This window comes from Carassius gibelio, chromosome B19 (assembly GCF_023724105.1).
Source record: "Carassius gibelio isolate Cgi1373 ecotype wild population from Czech Republic chromosome B19, carGib1.2-hapl.c, whole genome shotgun sequence".
Taxonomy (NCBI): Eukaryota; Metazoa; Chordata; class Actinopteri; order Cypriniformes; family Cyprinidae; genus Carassius; species Carassius gibelio.
The window spans coordinates 30489672-30509938 of NC_068414.1; the positions used below are offsets into that span (position 1 = coordinate 30489672).

The 20267-nt window shown below is 35.2% G+C and overlaps 1 protein-coding gene across 1 annotated transcript in view; it reads right to left on the reverse strand.

Moving 5' to 3' along the window:
* The window catches only part of LOC127978775 (KH domain-containing, RNA-binding, signal transduction-associated protein 3-like), a 113112-nt gene that overhangs the window by 40799 nt on the left and 52046 nt on the right, over positions 1-20267 (reverse strand). The window contains exon 2 of the mRNA XM_052583672.1: positions 10323-10441. Coding sequence (XP_052439632.1) covers positions 10323-10441 — 119 coding nt within the window. The remainder of the gene's footprint in view (positions 1-10322; positions 10442-20267) is intronic.

Genomic DNA, 20267 nt, shown 5'->3' on the forward strand with positions numbered 1-20267 from the left:
TGTTTTTCCAAACCTCTGACAAGATACTTTGAGTAATGCTGGTAATGTTTTATAGCAAGCTTTATAGAATTGAACCGGAATTGGCCCGAGTGTATTTATGCAATCTGGGCACAGTGTTCCTCTTGACAGAACTGCATCTGTGAAAGACAGTTTACTGAATCACAAGAGACTCCAGATCTAAAACACATACTGTTTTGTGTCACATTCGGATGGAAACAGGAGGCAAGGATCAAAGAAACACGAGACAGAAGAAAGAGAAAGAAAGGAAGAAGAATCGTCCCAGAAAGAATAGAAAAGAAAGAGGAAGCGTATAGGCTGTGGAGGTTAGACGCTTTCTCTGCTGTTCTTGTTAAAACGCTTCACCTGCGCCTGCTGTCCAGGCTTGTTAGCGATCTCACCGCTGAACCCGGAGCAGAACATCAAACCCTGCCACCCATGAAGACCTCTGAGAAAGCCACAGACACAATCACAGAGCTCAGGTGACACAATCTCAAACTTTCTCGGCTATTTCTTCAAAATACAAAGGCTTGACTGAGCCTGATGGCAAAATTTGAATCCTAGAATTAGCTGAAAGAGCAGAGCAGTTCTAGATTTGTACAACCTTTGTGGGAAGATGAATACATACTATTCAACAGAAATTCTATACTATATATATATACTATATAATATGCAGCACTTTTTCTTATAAAATTCACCTGCCTGTCATGAGACAACTGTTGACAGAGTGTAAGATGTATTTCCTCCTTATAAGAATAACGAGAAATGTTTATAATGTTCATACTGAAATCTCTGACTTATGAATGTAAGCTATCTGGGGAAATCTAAGTGCATTTTAAAGTGTGGACGCTTATTTCTGCCACAGGATAAAACAAATTAAAGAGGCAACTGTGACTTTTTCCTCACAATTCTGAGAAAAGAAGGGTTACATTTTATTTAGGGTGGTCTTGTTAAAATGTAATTTAAGTATTGAGAAATGTTAATTAACTACATGTACATTTCCAAAAATGAGATCTGAAAGCTGAATAAATAAGCTTTCCATTGATGGAAGGTTTGATAAGATAAGACAATATTCTATCTTTTTGCATATCAGAAAAATATATATATATATATATATATATATATATATATATATATATATATATATATATATATATATATATATATATATATACTGAGAAAATCACATTTAAAGTTAATAGTATATATATATATATATATATATATATATATATATATATATATATATATATATATATATATATATATATATATATATATATATATATATATATATATATATACATATATATATATATATATATATATGTATAAATATATATATATATATTTTTCTTTTTTAAGAGAAGGAAGTTCAGCAAAAGTTTCCATTTGCTACTAATATAATCTCACTGATCTCCAAAAGCAACAACTGAGATGTCTTTTAAAAGACAGTCCCTCCAGAAAAACGCGGATTTTTTTTGTGATTGTTGCGGGCAAAAATCCTTGATTATGCGGCAGGTTTTCTTAAAAAATGCGATGGAATATGCGGGATATTTTTGCAATCTTATGCGATGAAATTGCGGGAACTTGCAAAAACTGTGGTTTGATGAAAAAGACAAAAAAAGGTGCCCCCCCCCCCAACTCCCTGTTCTCACTAGGCTACTACCTTACTGTAATGAGTCATTTCTTATGACTTCCTATGATAAGCAAGCATACTAAATCACAGAATATTTAAGTTCTCATTCTGTTTTATTTCAGACCTTAATTAACACATGGCTCAAACTTACAAAACATTGAGTCCAACAAGTTCTCTAGCTTTACAAAAGGAATATTCAACTACTTCTGTAAAAATGAATACAAATAAAATATACACACAAATATACAAATGCTGTTTTACAGGAATTGCAAAGTGCAATCTCTTATTGCAACGTAAATTATTTTACATACTACTAATATACTTACAACTGTAAGGTTTTGGTACTATTCTGTAACAAAAAAGTACAATCTTACAATTGTAGAGGTGCATCAACTTCTGAATGAAACTACAACAGTCCACTGTGAAAATGAAAGCTAACTGCGTAGCCTTTAACACTGGCCTATCATTCGCCATCCTCATCCTCATCCCTCTGTCAAAATAATTTGCCCCCACTGTCATGTAACACACCGGGTAACTGCTTTGCGCGGTCTTTTGCGCTTATTTTTGTTGGCAGATGAGAATGATTTGCGTCCTTCGTCCTGGTTTCACCGCGGGCTTCACAGATGATGTTCACGTCGCGCAATTACGTCACTTCATAAGCTTCCCATTGGGAAATAATGGTGATTTACTTGTGTGAAGTAAACGCAACATTTTTCAACTTTCTGCTAAGATATATGTGACTTTTTTGCAACGAAAATTATTATGATTATGAAATCATGCGACCTCCGCATATTTTGCTTCCTGAAATCGGGATTTTATGCGGCGAAAGTGCGGCGTATTTAAAAAAATGCGACCTACACATAAATATGCGGCCCTTGGCTGATTATGCATTAAATCACGCGATCGCATAATCGCGTTTTTTTTGGAGGGACTGAAAAGATCTCATTTGTGATTTCTCTTTCCAATGGGAACACACTGTGATTTGAGAATGCACTAATCCTGATACTTTGGGACATAATCATCTCAAATACTTTATAGCAATGAGGATATGCAAATTATTATTGATAGATAGATAGATAGATAGATAGATAGATAGATAGATAGATAGATAGATAGATAGATAGATAGATAGATAGATAGATAGATAGATAGATAGATAGATAGATAGATAGATAGATAGATAGATAGATAGATACTGTAGTGTCCCCATGGTGTTATTGTCAATCCACACATTGGATGTTTAGAGCGTGGTGGGTTCTGCTGCTGATGGCTGTTTGTGGAGTTGCTTTCATTGGATGTCTGTTATTTACAGAGGCTTTTGTTTGGCTGTGCTTTAATGGTGTAATCTGATGATATTAAGGCTTGTAAATGACAGCGTGGGCCGAACTGCGAGAGGATTTACGAAAAGCTCTAAAGCTGTTAAACACACCCCATCACACACACACACACACACGCACACATTAAAACACACACTCTGGCCTCTCCTCATTGTAGAAATGCTGACATTTACATTCTGTGTCTGTCTGTTTCCCATTGAGAACTTCTGATGAATAGACAATAAATACATAAACTTTGTCAATTTAACAAAGCTTGGAAATGAAGAGATGGAGAAAAGGCTTATTTTAGAACTGTTTTCATTTTAACTTCAACTGTCAATAAAGTTCCAAATGTGAACTACACTTTTGCATGAATGACTGTGAATAATGTTTGGCCATGCAAAAATCACCCAAGTCTTTTTTTTTTTTTTTTTCAGATATTATCCACATGGCAAAATTTGTCTTTCAGAAAGGAACCAGCTCAGCTCTCCTCATCAACACATGGTTTTAAGTGTGGGATACAACATTTAAATGATAATAAATTTAAAGCCAAAATGGTAAAAGTGATGCTTGACTTGGTACGTTTTATTCGTTTTCAAAAAGATCTACCAGAATCTTGAAAACATTACTGTCTCATGACAAACAATGGGGGAAGATGATAACCGTTATCTGATATGAATGCACAAAATGTGTGCAGCTTTATGAAAATACATGTAGGCTTATAAGAAAGGCACAGGCAAATGAAGTAATAGCTCACGGGCAAAATTTGGATATCCCACCATGACATTCATTATGAATTCATTTTAATTGCAGATTACATCAGGTAATGAGGGTAATTTACAGATCGTTCGGCTGATAGTGCCCTGATGCTGATGCTAAATCACATACGGTATTCATTTTTCTCAAACGCTTTCAAAAAGATCTCAGAGATCCACGTGTCACTTATTAAACTCGGTTTACTCTTTATGGAAATATCTCTCGTTAATAAAGCTCTGTTTGTTTGGAAAACACAATGAGAAGAAAGCAGCATTCTCTGTTTGAGATAAAACAGTCGGCACATGGAGGGCTTTTCACTTTGGGTCTCGCTAAACAGCCTTTACAAAGAGACTGACCTCACAGTCAGCTGCCAGAGACTGCACACACACTGCCCGAGAAACACATGAAAAACACTTTAATTTAAAGGACTAATAAACATAAAAGAAAATCCTGTCATTATTTTCTCACCCTTATGTCATTCTGAACCCAAATGCTGTCTCGAGAGAAAATGAAAGGATTTTTAAAGAAACTTTACACAGGTCTACAAAAACAGTTCTGTCATAACACCGTTGAAAAAGTTTCAAAACTGTACGACTGCACTATTTTCAAAGTGTTTTAAAGTCTCTCAATGGATTTTTGTGTGAGAAATTAATCATTATTTAGCCTATTTTTCACCAAAAATCTTTCTCTCAAAACCGCTATGTCATATTATGAATCTGAACTGGACACAAATGACCAGTGACCATGTCCTCACAAGATGAAATTAGACAAAAAAGTGTCCCTGTTTTGTAAACATGTGTCCCATAAATGAAGCTAAAGGTGACGTCTGGAGTAAAACTGTTCCAATCAGATTCATCACACTCACCCTTCAAGCTCTCGCTCTCCTTCTCCTCATCCACCTGTCACACCGGACAAATTGAATTTGTCTTCCTCCAGTAGCTCTCTGAAGCTCTAAACAGCACATTAGTGTCTACAGTCATCAGAGCTGTCAAAAGCAATCTGTTTAGTGTGACGAGGGGCGACGTGAATAGCCGCGCTGTATGACATTACACTGGCGCTCTCGCTCCGCCGCTGATAATTGCTTTATTTGAAGTGGCCGATCATTACGGCTCTAACGCTGAGGGCTCATGTACTCTGACATTCCTTTTAGCTCTGAGATGAAGTTTCATTTACAAGACCTGACGTCCCCATCTTTTTTTTTTTTTTTTTTCTCAACAGCTGTCCTATAACGCATCGCTATGACAAACCTGAAGTCAACAGCAAATGCCCAAGACTGAATAGTGGGATCCACAGGTTAAAGCGTGTACTTCCAAAAATACCATGGTTTCACCATGCTACATATTCCAAAATAATAATAATTCTAGTACAATTCCCCTTTATGATAAATTTACTGAATGATTATGTTTACAAGGTATTAATAAAGTACTCCAAGGTACTTCCAATAATACCATGGTTTCACAATGTCAAAAAACATGGTAAATGTACTGAATGATTACATGTACAAAAAGCATGACACTACTACAATTTTTTTTAACTTAGCACCATAGTATTACTACGTAAAAAAAACACAGTAAATCCAATTTAGTACCAGAGTATTTTTCAAAGTACCACATTTGATACATTTGATTTGGTATTATTTTACCATCACAATACTTTTGTGTCACATATTATGGTATTAATATGGTACTCCAAGGTACTTCCAATAATACCATGGTTTTACCATGTCTGAAAAATATGGTAAATGTGCTGAAAGATAACGTGTACAAATAAAACTATGTAACTACCAAAATTTGTGGACATAGTACAATAGCATTTAGGACATACCATGATAGTACCATATAAAAAAACATAGTACATTCATTTTAGTACCATAGCATTTTTTAATACAACAGTAATACCCTCTAATACCATGGTATCATGTTACCACCACTATGATTTTAACATGGTACGTTTAAATCCATGGTAAACGTACTGACTGGTTACACTTTAAAAGTATGGTACTACCTTGTGTTTTGGACAAGGTATTTTACAATGGTAGTACCATGGTAGCGCCAATTAAGAACTATGGTATGTGAATTTAAGCATCAATATTGGCAATATGGGGTGAATGTTACCGCATACCTTTTTGTAAGGTTATTATATTCACAAACCATGGCATTTAGATTGTGCTATAAGGTACTTTAAAGAATACCATGGTTCTACCATGGAAAATGTTCAAAACCTTGGTGGTACCATGGTACTTTTTGGCAAATGTACTGAATAATTACACTTACAAAACATATGGTACTGCAGTGGAATTTTGGACATTTACCATGGCAATTACATATAAACCTATATGGTACATGCATAACAGTACCATGGTAAATTTTTAAGTGATAATTAGCATTTGGTACCATTGTATTATGATATTGTCATGGTACTTTTTTGTAAGATTAATTATTATATTCACACACCATGCTATTTATATGGCACTCAAAGGTTATTCAGAGAATACCATAGTTTAACCATGGTACTGTAAATGTACTGAACAATTACACTTTCTACAAAAAGTAGAGTACTATGTTATTTTGGGCCTATGCATTGGTAGCCCCTTATAAAAACCATGTTAAACTAATTCCATCATATACTGTATTTTAAAGTACCACAGTATTTTACCATCCATACCATGGTATTACGTTACCACCACTCATGATCTAAAGCAGCAAACCTCTTCTATGCCCATGATAGACAGTGGGAAGAGTTTGGCAGGCAATCTACCATGGTTTGTGGTTAAAGCAATCTGCTGATCATCCAGTTAAAGCCAGGGACTCCGGAACAGAAGACAATTATATTCACAACACTGCAGTGCACAAACAGATCCTCCAACTAGATCATTTGACTCGCTGCACTGTGACAAATTTCATACTGAATAGATAATAATGTCATTATAAGTTCCAGCTATAATGGAGCCACAGAGCCAACATGCTCCATGATCTCTGGACAACTGGGGCTCCTGTAGGTGCTGGAGTCAGGAATAAAGCAGACTTGTGTTTAATAACACAAGCTGACATTTGGGTTTGAGTAATATATTTACAGTGCAGAGGTCTGGATGGAGACTCATTTGAAGCACAATGATGCGGTTAACAAATCCTGTGACCTGACACAGCCAGTGAGACAAAACCCAACCCAAAAAAATAAATAAATTAAATTAACTTGAAGGCAGGCTGTTTCCACATAGTAACACCACTGGCAAGCATCCAGAATTCCCTGACGTTATGGAGTTTTGCACTTGAAAGAACCACTCATATTTCCTTATTTCCTTATATATATTTTATATATATATATATATATATATATATATATATATATATATATATATATATATATATATATATATATATATAATTGAGCTCTGATTCAGACTGCTGCAGTCTGTTGGTGCATGCATGAGCAAAAAGAGTCACATTCATTAAAACTGAAAATGAACAATAACAATAATAATAATAATAATATATTTTTCCATTATTTACAAATTCAATCCCGGTCTGATATTAGGTACCAGACATATATAATATGAGTAAAAAAATGAGAGTAGAGTGTGTGTATCTGTGTGTGTGAGAGATGTTTTACCCTTCACAGCACACTCCCTCTGGGATCCTAGAGCCCATTTACAAACCCTCTTCAAAAAATAGCTCACACACATTATCACTCTCTGAATGTGTGTGTGCACACACAGCTACTCGAATAAATATATACATCATATACAGGTGCACAAAAGTGTGTGTATCCGCACAAATGTATGAGGCTGTCGACGGCCCATCTGTCCTCATGTTAGGAGCATGAATTGTTCATCTTTCCAGGGCTCATTTGCCATGAAGAGGCCAATTCTCTTCTTGTTATTGGTTTTATATGCTACCACTGTATAGTAAAACTTCCAAGTATGCTAAAATTGGTTCTAAAAAATAAAAATATATATATATATATATATATATATATATATATATATATATACATGCACCACCAAGGTTTTTTTTTATTATTTTTTAAACAAGTCTGTTTTTATTTGCTGCACTTATTTGATCAAAAACACGGTAAAAAAATAAATATTGAGAAATATTTTTCCAATTTAAAATAGGAATGTCTTCTATTTTAATAAAATTTTAAATGAAATGTATTCCTTTGATGTCAAAGCTTAAATTTCAGCAGACATTAGTCCAGTTTCAATATTTATCAATTATAATTGGTACTCAAATATTATTAACAGTTTTATTTTTAATAACACTTTTTAATACCATTCAAAAGTTTAGGATAAAAAAAAAAAGAAAATATGTTAAATTAGCAATGATTCATAAATTTGAACCAAAGTGACATTTAATACATTTATACAAGTAACAAGTTTTATATTTCAAATAAGTGCTGTTATCTGAAACTTTCTTTTCATCAAATAATCCTGAAAATAATAATAATAATAATAATAATAATAATAATAATAATAATTGTATTTAAAAGAATAAAATAAAAACAAAATACTAAGCAGAAAAAAAACTGTATCAGCATTGATAATAAAAAAAAAAAAAACATTATTTATAATTGAGTACCAATAATAATTTTTAATAATTTAGCATCAAATCAGCAATCAAATCATTAGAATGACTTCTGAAGCATCATTTAACACTGAAGACTTGAGCTTTGATCACAGAAATAAATTAAATTTTACAACATATTCAAAACAGTTTTTTTTAATGTAATAATATTTCAGAAAAATACTGTTTTTACAGCCTTTTTAATCAAATAAATGCAGCCTTGGTGAGCATAAGAGACTTCTTTCAAAACCATTAATAAATCATAAATAGTTTAAACTAAGGTACATATTTTATTTATTTCTTATACAGAAAATATCAGTAGCTCAGTATAATATTGAAAGTGAATTAAAATTAAGATTATGATACACAAAAAAACATGAGCAGATGCTATTCTCCTTCCACATGTCCTGTTCATTTACTCATCTCTTTCGTCAATGAAACTCCTCCTCAAACAATCACATAAACACGCTGTTCTAATTATCATCTATAGAAACCCTTTCACTCCCCTAAAAAAGCTTCTTTTTTTTTCTAAATAGTCAGACATCTACACCTGCTGCTTAAATTTCTCTGTTTCTCTCTTTTCTCCTGCTGTTTGTCGCTCTTTCACCCTCTCAGGATGGAACAGTGTGAATTAAAGACCACGCAAACAAAGAAGCCCATTAAATTATGTTGGCAGAACTACGAAAGCACAGACTAAATGAGGTACAGAAAGAATTGTTCCTCGTTTGTGAGTCCTTTGGGAAAACAGCGGGAATATATGCACACGTCACATGAACACAGACACACACACACACACACACACATGCTCAGTGGTATGATAATGTGCTAGTCTGCTGTCAAGGTCACGCTCACCTCTACGTCTGCTAAGGGAGCAAAAATCATCAAATAACACACTCAACAGCAACAATATGGAAATTAGGACCATTTTCTGAAATCACCCTGTGCATGCTTCAATATCAATACTTGTGTTCATATTAACATGTAGCTGCGCTGTGAAGTGCTTTTCATCCTTATGAATGACTGTGGTCTGTATGTATAGTGAAGTGCTGGCGTGTGGAGTCGTGTGATAACATACTGAACAAATGAAAGACAAAAAGGTCATCAGCTGTGAAGGAGACATGCCTAACATTAAGAATGTATGTCTACAGCTTCTAATTAGTTTACACTGTAACACTGCCTATAGAAAATCATTTATATTTTTGACAAATTGCATTGGATATTTATGAAATATTATGATCAGTTTCACTAGCACTGAAACAACATTAAAGCAATCAGTCATTGAAAAAGAAACATTTGATGAGACCCTACTTAAACCCCTGGTCATCAAAGATGTAGTGTTAATTTTTTTTTTTTTTTTTTTTTTTATCACAACAGATTTGGATAATTTAGCATTGCATCACTTGCTCACCAATGGATCCTCTGCAGTGAATGGGTGCCATCAGAATAAGAGTCCAAACAGCTGATAAAAACATCACAAGAAAACACATGACTTCCGTCCATCACTCTACATCCTGTGATGCAAAAAGTGGCATATTTTGTAAGGAACAAATCTGTTATTATTATGTTTAAACTTTATACCATCACTTCTGGCCAAAATATGAGTCCATAATCCATAATAACACTTCCTCCAGTGAAAAAGTCCATTGCATGTTGTTCCTGCACATCAAAATCCATGTTTGACATGTTTGTTTAGAACTGATTTGTATTGCTTTGCTTGTAAAAGCTGCCTGATCTGTGCCTATTTCTCTACTGATTCAGACGAGATGACTTTTCACTGCAGAAAGCAATTCTATAGGCATATTTCAGCTGAAAGCAACCGTTTTAGATGCTTTAATGATGGATTTGTTTTTCTCACTTGATACAGTGTTAATTGATGTAGTGGTGTGGATTAATTGTGGATTACTGTCATGATTCTGACGGCACCTGTTCACTCCAGAGGATCCATTGGTGAGCAAGTGATTTAATGCTACATTTCTCCAAAACTGTTCTGTTCTAGTTGGGTTTAACAACTGTATCATATTATACACTGAAAAACAGCTTTGTTGTACTTACTTTGGGAAATTGTTTTACAGGGATCAAAACCTTCTGTCCCAGTTTCATGTTCTTGTTGATGACAACATCAATGAACTTCTCATCCTCTTTGTCTTCATCTTTCTGAACCTTTTCGATTTCTGTTAAGAGAGACAGAGACAGGAAGAGTTCGTCAAATCATTATCTAGGTAGAATAAAGGTTTATCCGTGTGGATCTCAGGTTCAGATGAGCACAGATGTCCGATGTCATTTGTACCAAGCGTATTTTGAGTGATCAGTGGACTGTGAAATAGCTTACATTGGCCACGCTGTAATTCAACTGGATGTGCTTATAATCATATCTGATAGACATTTCTTTGTGATTGGTGGATATTTCTGCTGGTGAGGCAAGCGTTGTCTGATTAGACATTAAAGTGTTTAAATGAGCTCTTGGAACATGCACAGAAGTCTTTGTTGTTTTGGAACACAGTGGGGTGCATGGATATTAGTCACATTAATGAGTTCTTGAATGAGGGCGGGTGCTCATGATACTTGCATTATTGGGAAGGAGTGGGTTTGCAACTCATTGATGTACTTAGTGGACAACAATATGGAAAAGGTCATTTCAGAAGCACTGGCAAGAAGATGGAGAATTTGAAACGTCCATCACACATTCAACATCCACATAAACAGCACAGTGAATGAATTGCTCAGTCAAATGCAAGATTCATCATATCCACACAAATGTAACCAGACAACTGTTAAAGTGATTTAGCATGTTCTATTTTTAAACAACTTCATACTGAATTTAGTACCGTTCCAGAGAAAATTCTCTACAACAGACCCCTTTTCCAGGTCAGAACATATTGATTTGAGTTAGATTAGTGTGCTCTCAAATATTAATAAAAAATGTATGTGCTGTGAAAAAATATATACACAAACGCCATCTCAGGTTGGTGTGGAACATCTGCAATACAACTTAACTTCCGTCCCATTGCAATAAACCAGTTCTTTTAAAGCTTAAACATGGCTTCTGAATATTAATCAGCTTATGTAACAAGACCTAATTAATAATTAGGAAATAAGCCATCAAAATAATCCAACAGTGCCAAGTGCACTTTTTCATTTTTCCCATTGGTATTTTAAAAAGTCTTCTTTTAAGAGTTATATGCCATGCACCAAACTATCCACCTACGGAGTGAAAGTTATTTTTTTTTTATTTTTTTTTTTAAACATGCATTGTGGTAGTCTCATGAATTATGACAGACTGACCTGGAAAAGATGAAATCATTTAGTAAAGTATTTATTTTGTTATTTATTTATTTATTTTTTTGCACACAAAAAGCATCCTCGTAGCCTTACAAAATTACGATTGAACCAATGATGTCATGTGGACTTTCTTTTACAATGTCCTTAATACCTTTCTGGGCCTTGAACGTGTCAGTTCTCTTGCTGTCTATGGAGGGGCAGAAAGTTCTTGGATTTCATCAAAAATATCTTAATTTGTGTTCCGAAGATGAACGAAGATCTTACAGGTTTGGACCAATATAAGGGAGAGCAATTAATTATATAATTTTGTAAGACACATATTCAAATTAACAGTGATGGAGAAATCTTTTCTTTTAAAGATGTCATTTATGTATGTAGGAACAATTAATTTTATGTTTATTTTAAAATATGCAGCGCAGAGCATTTTTGGATTCAAATTCGACCAGTTGTTTTTGTGTAACCAGTGACCAGTCTCAAAGAAAATCAATTAGATTGACTAACTTGTAAGCGTTTTATGCAACTGTGAACTGGTTTCAGCAGTTCCAAACTTCTTCCCGAAACTATTCCCAGTAAACCCTAGTCATTAACTCTTAATGATAACGAGAGCACTTCAAAAGAGTTTAAATATGAAAAGAAATTTTAATGTTCTTTCCACAATCTGTCATCTTTTGATGCTTATTGCAATTCAATATTCAACTCTCTTTTCCATTATCTGTGCTTTGGTGAGGACAGTTTATGCAAAATTAAGACATCCTACATTCCCTCGACTAATCAGGAAAGCACTTCTATTCAAGTTATGAAGAGTCATCAAAAATAAACCCATTCTGTTTAGACTGAATTTAAATGACATGACTTAAGACAATGATTTACTGTATTTTATTACTAATATTATTTTGTATTTCTATAAATATGTAGAAAAAGTATCAATCTATGACATATTTTTAAGAATAAATAAAAAACAGTGTATATACACAACATAAAACCCGTCAAGCAAACATTTGCAGAATAAAATATGGTAAATGATCGTTTGTGATAATTGTACAGAACACATGCTAGCATTATCCTCCACAATTTGGTTGCTAGGAAACATTGCTGTCAATCAAAAGACTGTAAAAGCTAATGGTTAAGTCTGAGTTTTTACAGTTTGGAAGCGCATTTTCTCTTTAAGTTAGTACTTGATGCTAGCGATTTGATGTTGCCTAGTTAGAGTATGTTGTCATGTCTCATCTGGGATCTGTGTGTCAAACTTTATTATAAAATATCAAATTCATATCTGCGTATAGCTATACTCAGAGAGCTCGGAACAAACGCCGCAGCCCTTCCTCGCTCCGTTTCCCAGGTCCACAGAGACAGCCGATTCAGTGGGCTGTGGTTCATCTCATTGTTTCGTATCATTATTCCTGTATTCGAGGGGCACAAAACGCACCCAAGAGAATACTGTGAAAAATATCAAATTCCCTCCTTAGATAACCAGCAGCCTTTCTAACAGAATCTCCGTTCAGAAGATTGTGACCTACCAACAAATCTAAGCTCTGCAACAATAACGGCTATATTTTTTTTATTCAAGGATAGACCATAACCTGTACTTTACACATATATCAAACCAAAAGAAGTTCAACTCATTTCTACAAATCTGATCTTTCGAATCGTTTTTACGCTTTAATATGTTTATTCAGGCAGATGAAAAAGAAAAAAATAATTGTTTTATATTAAGGTCTTTACTGCCTCGTTTGATTAATTTATTGCATTCTTGCTGATAAAAGGTATTGATGATGATGTACGTGTGTTCACTAAAGGAATTGATGAGAAATGTGTGCATAGAGAGTCTGAAAAAAAATAACAGTGACTTACTATAACTGAAATACTCAAGCCACAGCCCTGTATTAGTGCATTTTACACATATCTAAAGACTGCAGGTGCTTTGTGAATAAGATGCAGGGGTTTGCATCCAAAAAAGTGCTGAAGTGCAGTTTATTGAATTCACCCCTCATTGTTGGGGTCTCAAGACTCTCAAGACTCTTCATCCACAACATGTCAAGATAATGTAATTTACGTCCAGAGCTCACAGATTAACATTGTATTTCCAGTGGTGATTGAATGAGTGCAGGGCAGCACAGTATCAGAGCTCGGCTCAGGTGAGGTGAAATTAATAGTGCAACGAAAGAAATTTGGGCTTTTTCATTTAAAATTCATAAGCTGGCATGATTTGTGGGATTAGGGCGGACTCCCCCATAAGACTCCAGCAGAGAAGAGGAGAGCCAGAAAACGCTCCATTAACTCCTCAAATTTCACTTCCTGCTCAAAAAGAAGTGGCAGAAAGAGGAGATTGGCAGTAACATCTCAAACAGAAGCTCTGAGAGATGGGAAACGCTCAGCGATCCTGGAACAGACCATACAATGTGGCATCTGCTTCTAGGCAAGATAAAGGATAATGAATTTTTCATATACAAATATGAATAAAGGTCTGTTTAATACTATCCCAAAAGACAGTATAGCATAATTTAAACCATTCTTGTTACATAATATATAACACATGGGAATGAGTCTGCCACTAATTTTCAGAAAGCTCTGTGGCAAAACAATCTCAGGTTACTGAGGATTAAGCTTGAAAAATCCAATCACACAAAAAACTCCACATGCGTTTAAAAAAACAGCAACAAAAGCACTTTTTGCAGAGGTCTAGAGTACAAAGCCATGCTTCTCAAGACAAAAGATGTGTCAGACATCCAAACTAATACTGGTCATACTTGACAGAACAGCTGACAAATGTTGAACATTACACTCTCTAGTACAAAACATTTCTCCACCCTTCTCTTTTCACTGCGCTTTCTTTGCCATTCATTTTCTGTTTGTGTAGTCTTGCCCTGTAGAAAACCAAACACAGCACAGGTGTGACCAAAGAGAAGAAAACCTGAACCTTTGTGACAGCAAACGATGTCAAAATGCAGAGAATTTGGCGTCAGTCTGCAGCATTCAGCTCGTGAATTCAGCCCGTGTTGCATAAATAAAGCTCTTGTGCTTCCTGAAATGGACACCAACCACAGAGTGCTATAGAATTTAACCAGAAGAAACAGAGGCCTAAGGTTCTTTAGCCTTCTCAATTGAGGAGTTTTCTGCCTTCTAAATGGAAGTGTGGGTTCAATTCCCATTTCTACCAATTGACACAAATTGAAGGTGCACGAAGGTTAAAGAAATGGGCTTGTAACCAAAACGCTTTAGGTTTAAAGACAAACTATAAACTCTTATTCTAAAATTATACTAATTTCACAGAAATTTTTATCCAAATAAACTTACAAGTGAGAAAAACTAAAACATAAAAACCTTTTTTTTTGTTAAAGGTAAAATGTAAAAGACATTCGCAGTAATATATCCCAAAGCCACTAGGCTAGTGTTACAGTATATATTTTGTCCAGCTGATTACTAACAATATCTCTAATATTTTTCAACTACTTGTAAATCATGAGAAAATTCCCATTCTAGACAGTGACACGAGAAATGCGGAAGTAGCTTCGCGACAAACTTCAACTAGAAAGAGCTGCCAATCTCTCTCGTGTTTTACTCGACAGTTGTTTTGATTCGTATCTTTACAGAAATTGTATGCTATTATAACGATCAACAATATTATTATTATGGGGCATACAGGCCAAACGCAAGGCATCGTGTCTCTAGACCTGTGCGAGGACTCATCTGATCCATAATCTGATCGCGTCTTTGCATTGACTTTGTATGTAATCTATTCGCGCAAATTGTTGACCTTGTGTTAAATCCATGATTTATCTTTCCGTCTGATTGATAGCTGTAGGTGGTTGGGTAGAAGACAACACATCCCATCATTCCACACTCCTTCTTACCCTCATAAAAACATGAAATTGTTATTGTTTTGATAGTGCGCCCTCTCGTGGCAGGTCATACAACCTGTACCTTTAAGTAAAGAATTATACAAATTCATGCATTGGCAGTTGCATTGTGTCTCACACTATAAGCATCCTCATGCAGTGTATGAATGTAATTGAAGAGTCATGTAACACTGAAGACTGGAGTAATGATGCTGAAAATTTAGCTTAGCATCACAGGAATATCATTTTAAAATATTTTACAATAGAAAGAATTTTAAATTGTAATAGTATTTCACAATATAACTGAATAATTAAAGCACATTAATGTAGCTTTGTTCAGCATAAGAGACTTCATTAAAATATATATAAAAAAAGTGTAAAAAAAAAAAATGTTCATTATTTTATTTTTTTCAATGCTCAAGCAATTTTGTTACCTACAGCACCATATACAAGATACAAGAGTTCGCCGACATCTCTCAGAAATGCTACTGCACATCTGTCACAAAAAGATTAAGTGATAATATTCTTTATATAGCATTTTCATATTGGTGCTGAGGATATTGCACACATGTGTGCCACATGGAGTACTCCAAAGGAAGAAATAAATAAATAAATAAATAGGATTCCAAATTTATCCTTGAGGCAAAAACTGGACGAACACAAATTGCAGCAATGTATTATGTTGCAAGACAAAACTAACCGACTGGTGGGTAACTCCAACCACTTTTTACATGCATTAAGCGCTTGCCGAGAAATTGTTTCAGACCGTGCCAGTATCTCAGCATCCAAAACATATTCAAGCCACAACTCTAGCCCTGGACTGACATGGAAGTCACTTCTAAAAGGGCAAAACGTTAGTCTAAAATCAAGAGACAAAAGCTTTCTTAGCTCCATGTTGATATTTATCGGCTGAAATTTTTGGCATTTCTGGGCTAGATATTGATTTCCATATATTTCTGAAGTCTCCAGTTCCTCTCTTTTTTACGGCTGCACGCAGTCCAGTTCTCGGCCGGGCCCGTGGAGCATTGGCGTAACAGAATAGCAGCAGAAAATGAAAAATAAGATATGTGTTGTGAAACACTTTAGAGCGCTTTTTCAAGAGTGGGCTGGCGTGACAGATCGCAGATCAATACCAGCGGCTGCCCGCTGTCATCGCCCCATGTCACCCTGCCCACATCTCATTCCTGCAACCCTCCCTCCGGACTCCGGACCGCTCAACGCTGAGAAAGAAAGAAAAATGGCTATAGATTTCCATGACAACCAACACATTTCTTTTTTTCCCCTTGGGAAAAGCATGTTGCGATGTGATGTGTTAAAGCTGCAGACTGGAGTGACAGAGAGTGTGGCCTCCAAGGCTCAAACACTTGCTTTCACTGCGCCTTTCAATGCGGTTTCAAATGTGACACCGTTTCAGCAGGCCCTGTCGAACACCGGCATCTCTCCATATGCAAATGTAACTAAATTAGTGCAATCTTCAGGGCATTTCTTTGTGTCGTAATCTCTGGTGTCTCTCTCGCACCACACTGCGTTCCCACAACACGCTCGGATTGTAAAGCAAATGAGCATGAGGCAGAGTGGAGATATATTTCTTCATTATGAAACAATTCTGTCTACAGGCAAAGCTGTAATGAAAAGCAGATAAATCACAGGGAGATGGTGACGGCGGCGCGGCGGGAGGTCTCACTCGCAAGCACATACACTGATCTACTTTCTATGAATTTCGATATTTCTGCAGCTGCTTTCTAATAAAAAATCATGAATCAGTTTGCATGAATACAATCCATCCTAAATAATAAGACAAGGCTGTGTTTTATAGTAAAAATGCAATTCGGATGGACAGCATGAGGAAAATCTTGTCATGGTACAAATAATTTAGCATTGTGAGTGTGATTGTAAGTGTGTATTACAATGTAGTTATTTTTGCTGGGAATTCACTGCAAAAACTGGCTTTTATATTAAACATACACAAATATGAATGAAACATTTTACAAATAAGATTGCATTGCATTATTCTCACAAGCACAAATCAAACGATTATCAGCAAATACACTACTGCTAAAAAGGTTTGAAATAATATCTTTTTTTTATGTTTCTGAACTAAGTCTGTTATTCTCATCAAGGCTGCATCTATGTGAACAGAAATACAGTAAAAATAGTAATACTGTGAAATATAAATACAACTCAAAATAACTGTTTTCTATTTGAATATATTTTAAAATTTAATTTATTCATTACTCCAGTCTTCTGTGTCACGTGATCCTTCAGAAATCACCTTATATGCTAATTTGGTACCCTAGTATGAATTACTATTGGTTTCCAACTAATAATAATAAAAATAATAATTATAATTATAATTATACTTCTCTTTATTTTTTGTGGAAATCGTGATAAAAAAAAAAATCTATTTCCAGGATTCTTTGATCAACAGAAAATGCAAAAAAATGCAAAAAAAAAAAAACAGCATTTATCTCTTTTTCTTTTCTTTTCTTTTAAATTGTAATATTTCACATTATCATGGTCATTTTTTTAACAAATTAAAAAATCATAAGAGACTTTTTCAAAATCATTAAAAATACATCTACATTTTTCTAAATTTTTGAACAGTGGTGTAGAAATAAAATTATTACAGATAAAGACTATTTTCAGAAAGTATTCTAAAGGTTAAAGAGAGCTTGGAATATGGTTGTGAAAAGCAAAAATCACATTTTGGTGCATGAACCTTGCCTAAAATAAAAAATGTATTTCAAGGAAAAAAAAAAAAAAAACATATTATACTGTATATATGGCCGCTTTAAACCCAATATCATCTAATATTCAAGTCCATTCACACTTCCATTCATAAAATGTTTTATTGCCAACATGGCAGAAACATTTTGGTTTACAGAGAAGCATAAATAAACATCTCCTATGAACACAGACCAGAAACATTATTTGCATTACATTAGAGTCTGAATACCATGTAATTTACCTACCAAAATAAATACATCTGATCCATGTGATGCATTTATTTTCCCATCATCTCCGAATTACACTGACAAATCCTGATAATATTGAGTGGTTCAAGTAAACGGAATACTACAGGGTTGCAAAAGGCAATCCCTGCGCTATCATCACAAGCTATTCTAGTGATATACTGTATATTACTCTTCTTATAGTATAGATCTATTGAAATAAACATAAGTAACCTGAGATCTCTGCTCTGTGAAATTTTTCTTCAGGAAAGTAGTATTTTTATAAAGATCCTGTAGCATGCTGTGCTTCCACATTAAAATTCACAGCACATGCGGAGCACTGGGATGTCATTAAGTGGGGTCAGGCTGCCCTTTTATACTAACCACTTAATGGGTTTGTACAGTAGTGTACTCTACATGATAAATGAACTGAACTGTAGAGATTACTAAAGGATGTTCAGGGAAATCCTGCAGCCTTGAACACAGTTCAGCAACAGCTGGTCTGTTTGTTTATGAATTCTTTATTACACACACACATATATATATATATATATATATATATATATATATATATATATATATATATATATATATATATATATATATATATATATATATATCCTACAACCAGTCAGTATCTGGTGTGACCACCATTTGCCTCAAGCAGTGCAACACATCTCCTTTGCATATAGTTGATCAGGTTGTTGACTGTGACCTGTGCAATGTTGGTCCATTTCTTCTTAAATGGCTGGCGATGTTGCTGGACATTGGCAGGAACTGGAACACGTTGTCGTATACACCGATCTAGAGCATCCCAAAGATGCTAAATGGGTGACATGTCCAGTGAGTATGCTGGCCATTCATGAACTGGGATGTTTTCAGCTTCCAGGAAATGTGTACAGATCCTTGCAACATGGGGCCATGCATTATCATGCTGCAACATGAGGTGATGGTCGGGGATGAATGGCATAACAATAGGCATCAGGATCTTGTCACGGCATCTCTGTGCATTCAACATGCCATCAATAAAATGATCCTGTGTTCTTTGTCCATAACATACGCCTGCTCATCCCATACGATGCCATACACACTGTCTTCCATCTGCCCTGTACAGTGAAAACCGGGATTCCTTCGTGAAGAGAACACCTCTCCAAAGTGCCAGATGCCATCGGATGTGAGCTTTTGATCACTCAAGTCGGTAACGACAACAAACTGCAGTCAGGTTGAGATCCTGATGAGAATGACGAGCATGCAGATGAGATTCCCTGAGATGGTTTCTGACAGTTTGTGCTGAAATTCTTTGGTTATGCAAGCCGATTGTTGCAGCAGCTTTTGGGGTTGCTGGTCTCAGACAATCTTGGAGGTGAAGATGCTGGATGTGGAGGTCCTGGGCTGGTGTGGTTACATGTGGTCTGCAGTCATGAGGCCGGTTGGATGTACTGCCAAATTCTCTGAAACACGTTTGGAGATGGTTTATGGTAGAGAAGTGAAGATTCAATTCATGGGCAACAGCTATGGTGGACATTCCTGCAGACAGCATGCAAATTGCACACTCCCTTAAAACTTGTGACATCTGTGGCATTGTGCTGTGTGAAAAAGCTGCACATTTTAGAGTGGCCTTTTATTGTGGCCAGCCTAAGGCACACCTGTGCAACAATCATGCTCTCTAATCAGCAACTTGATATGCCACACCTGTGAGGTGGATTATCTCGGCAAAGCAGAAGTGCTCACTAACACAGATTTAGACAAATTTATGAACAATATCTGAGAGAAGCAGGCCTTTTGTGTACATAGAAAAAGTTTAAGATCTCGCTGGGGTATATTTAAATAGCCAAAAAAACATTGTATGTGTAAATATTATAGTTTTTTTTATGCCAAAAATCATTAGGATAAAAAAAGATTATGTTCCATGAAGATGTTTTGTAAATTCC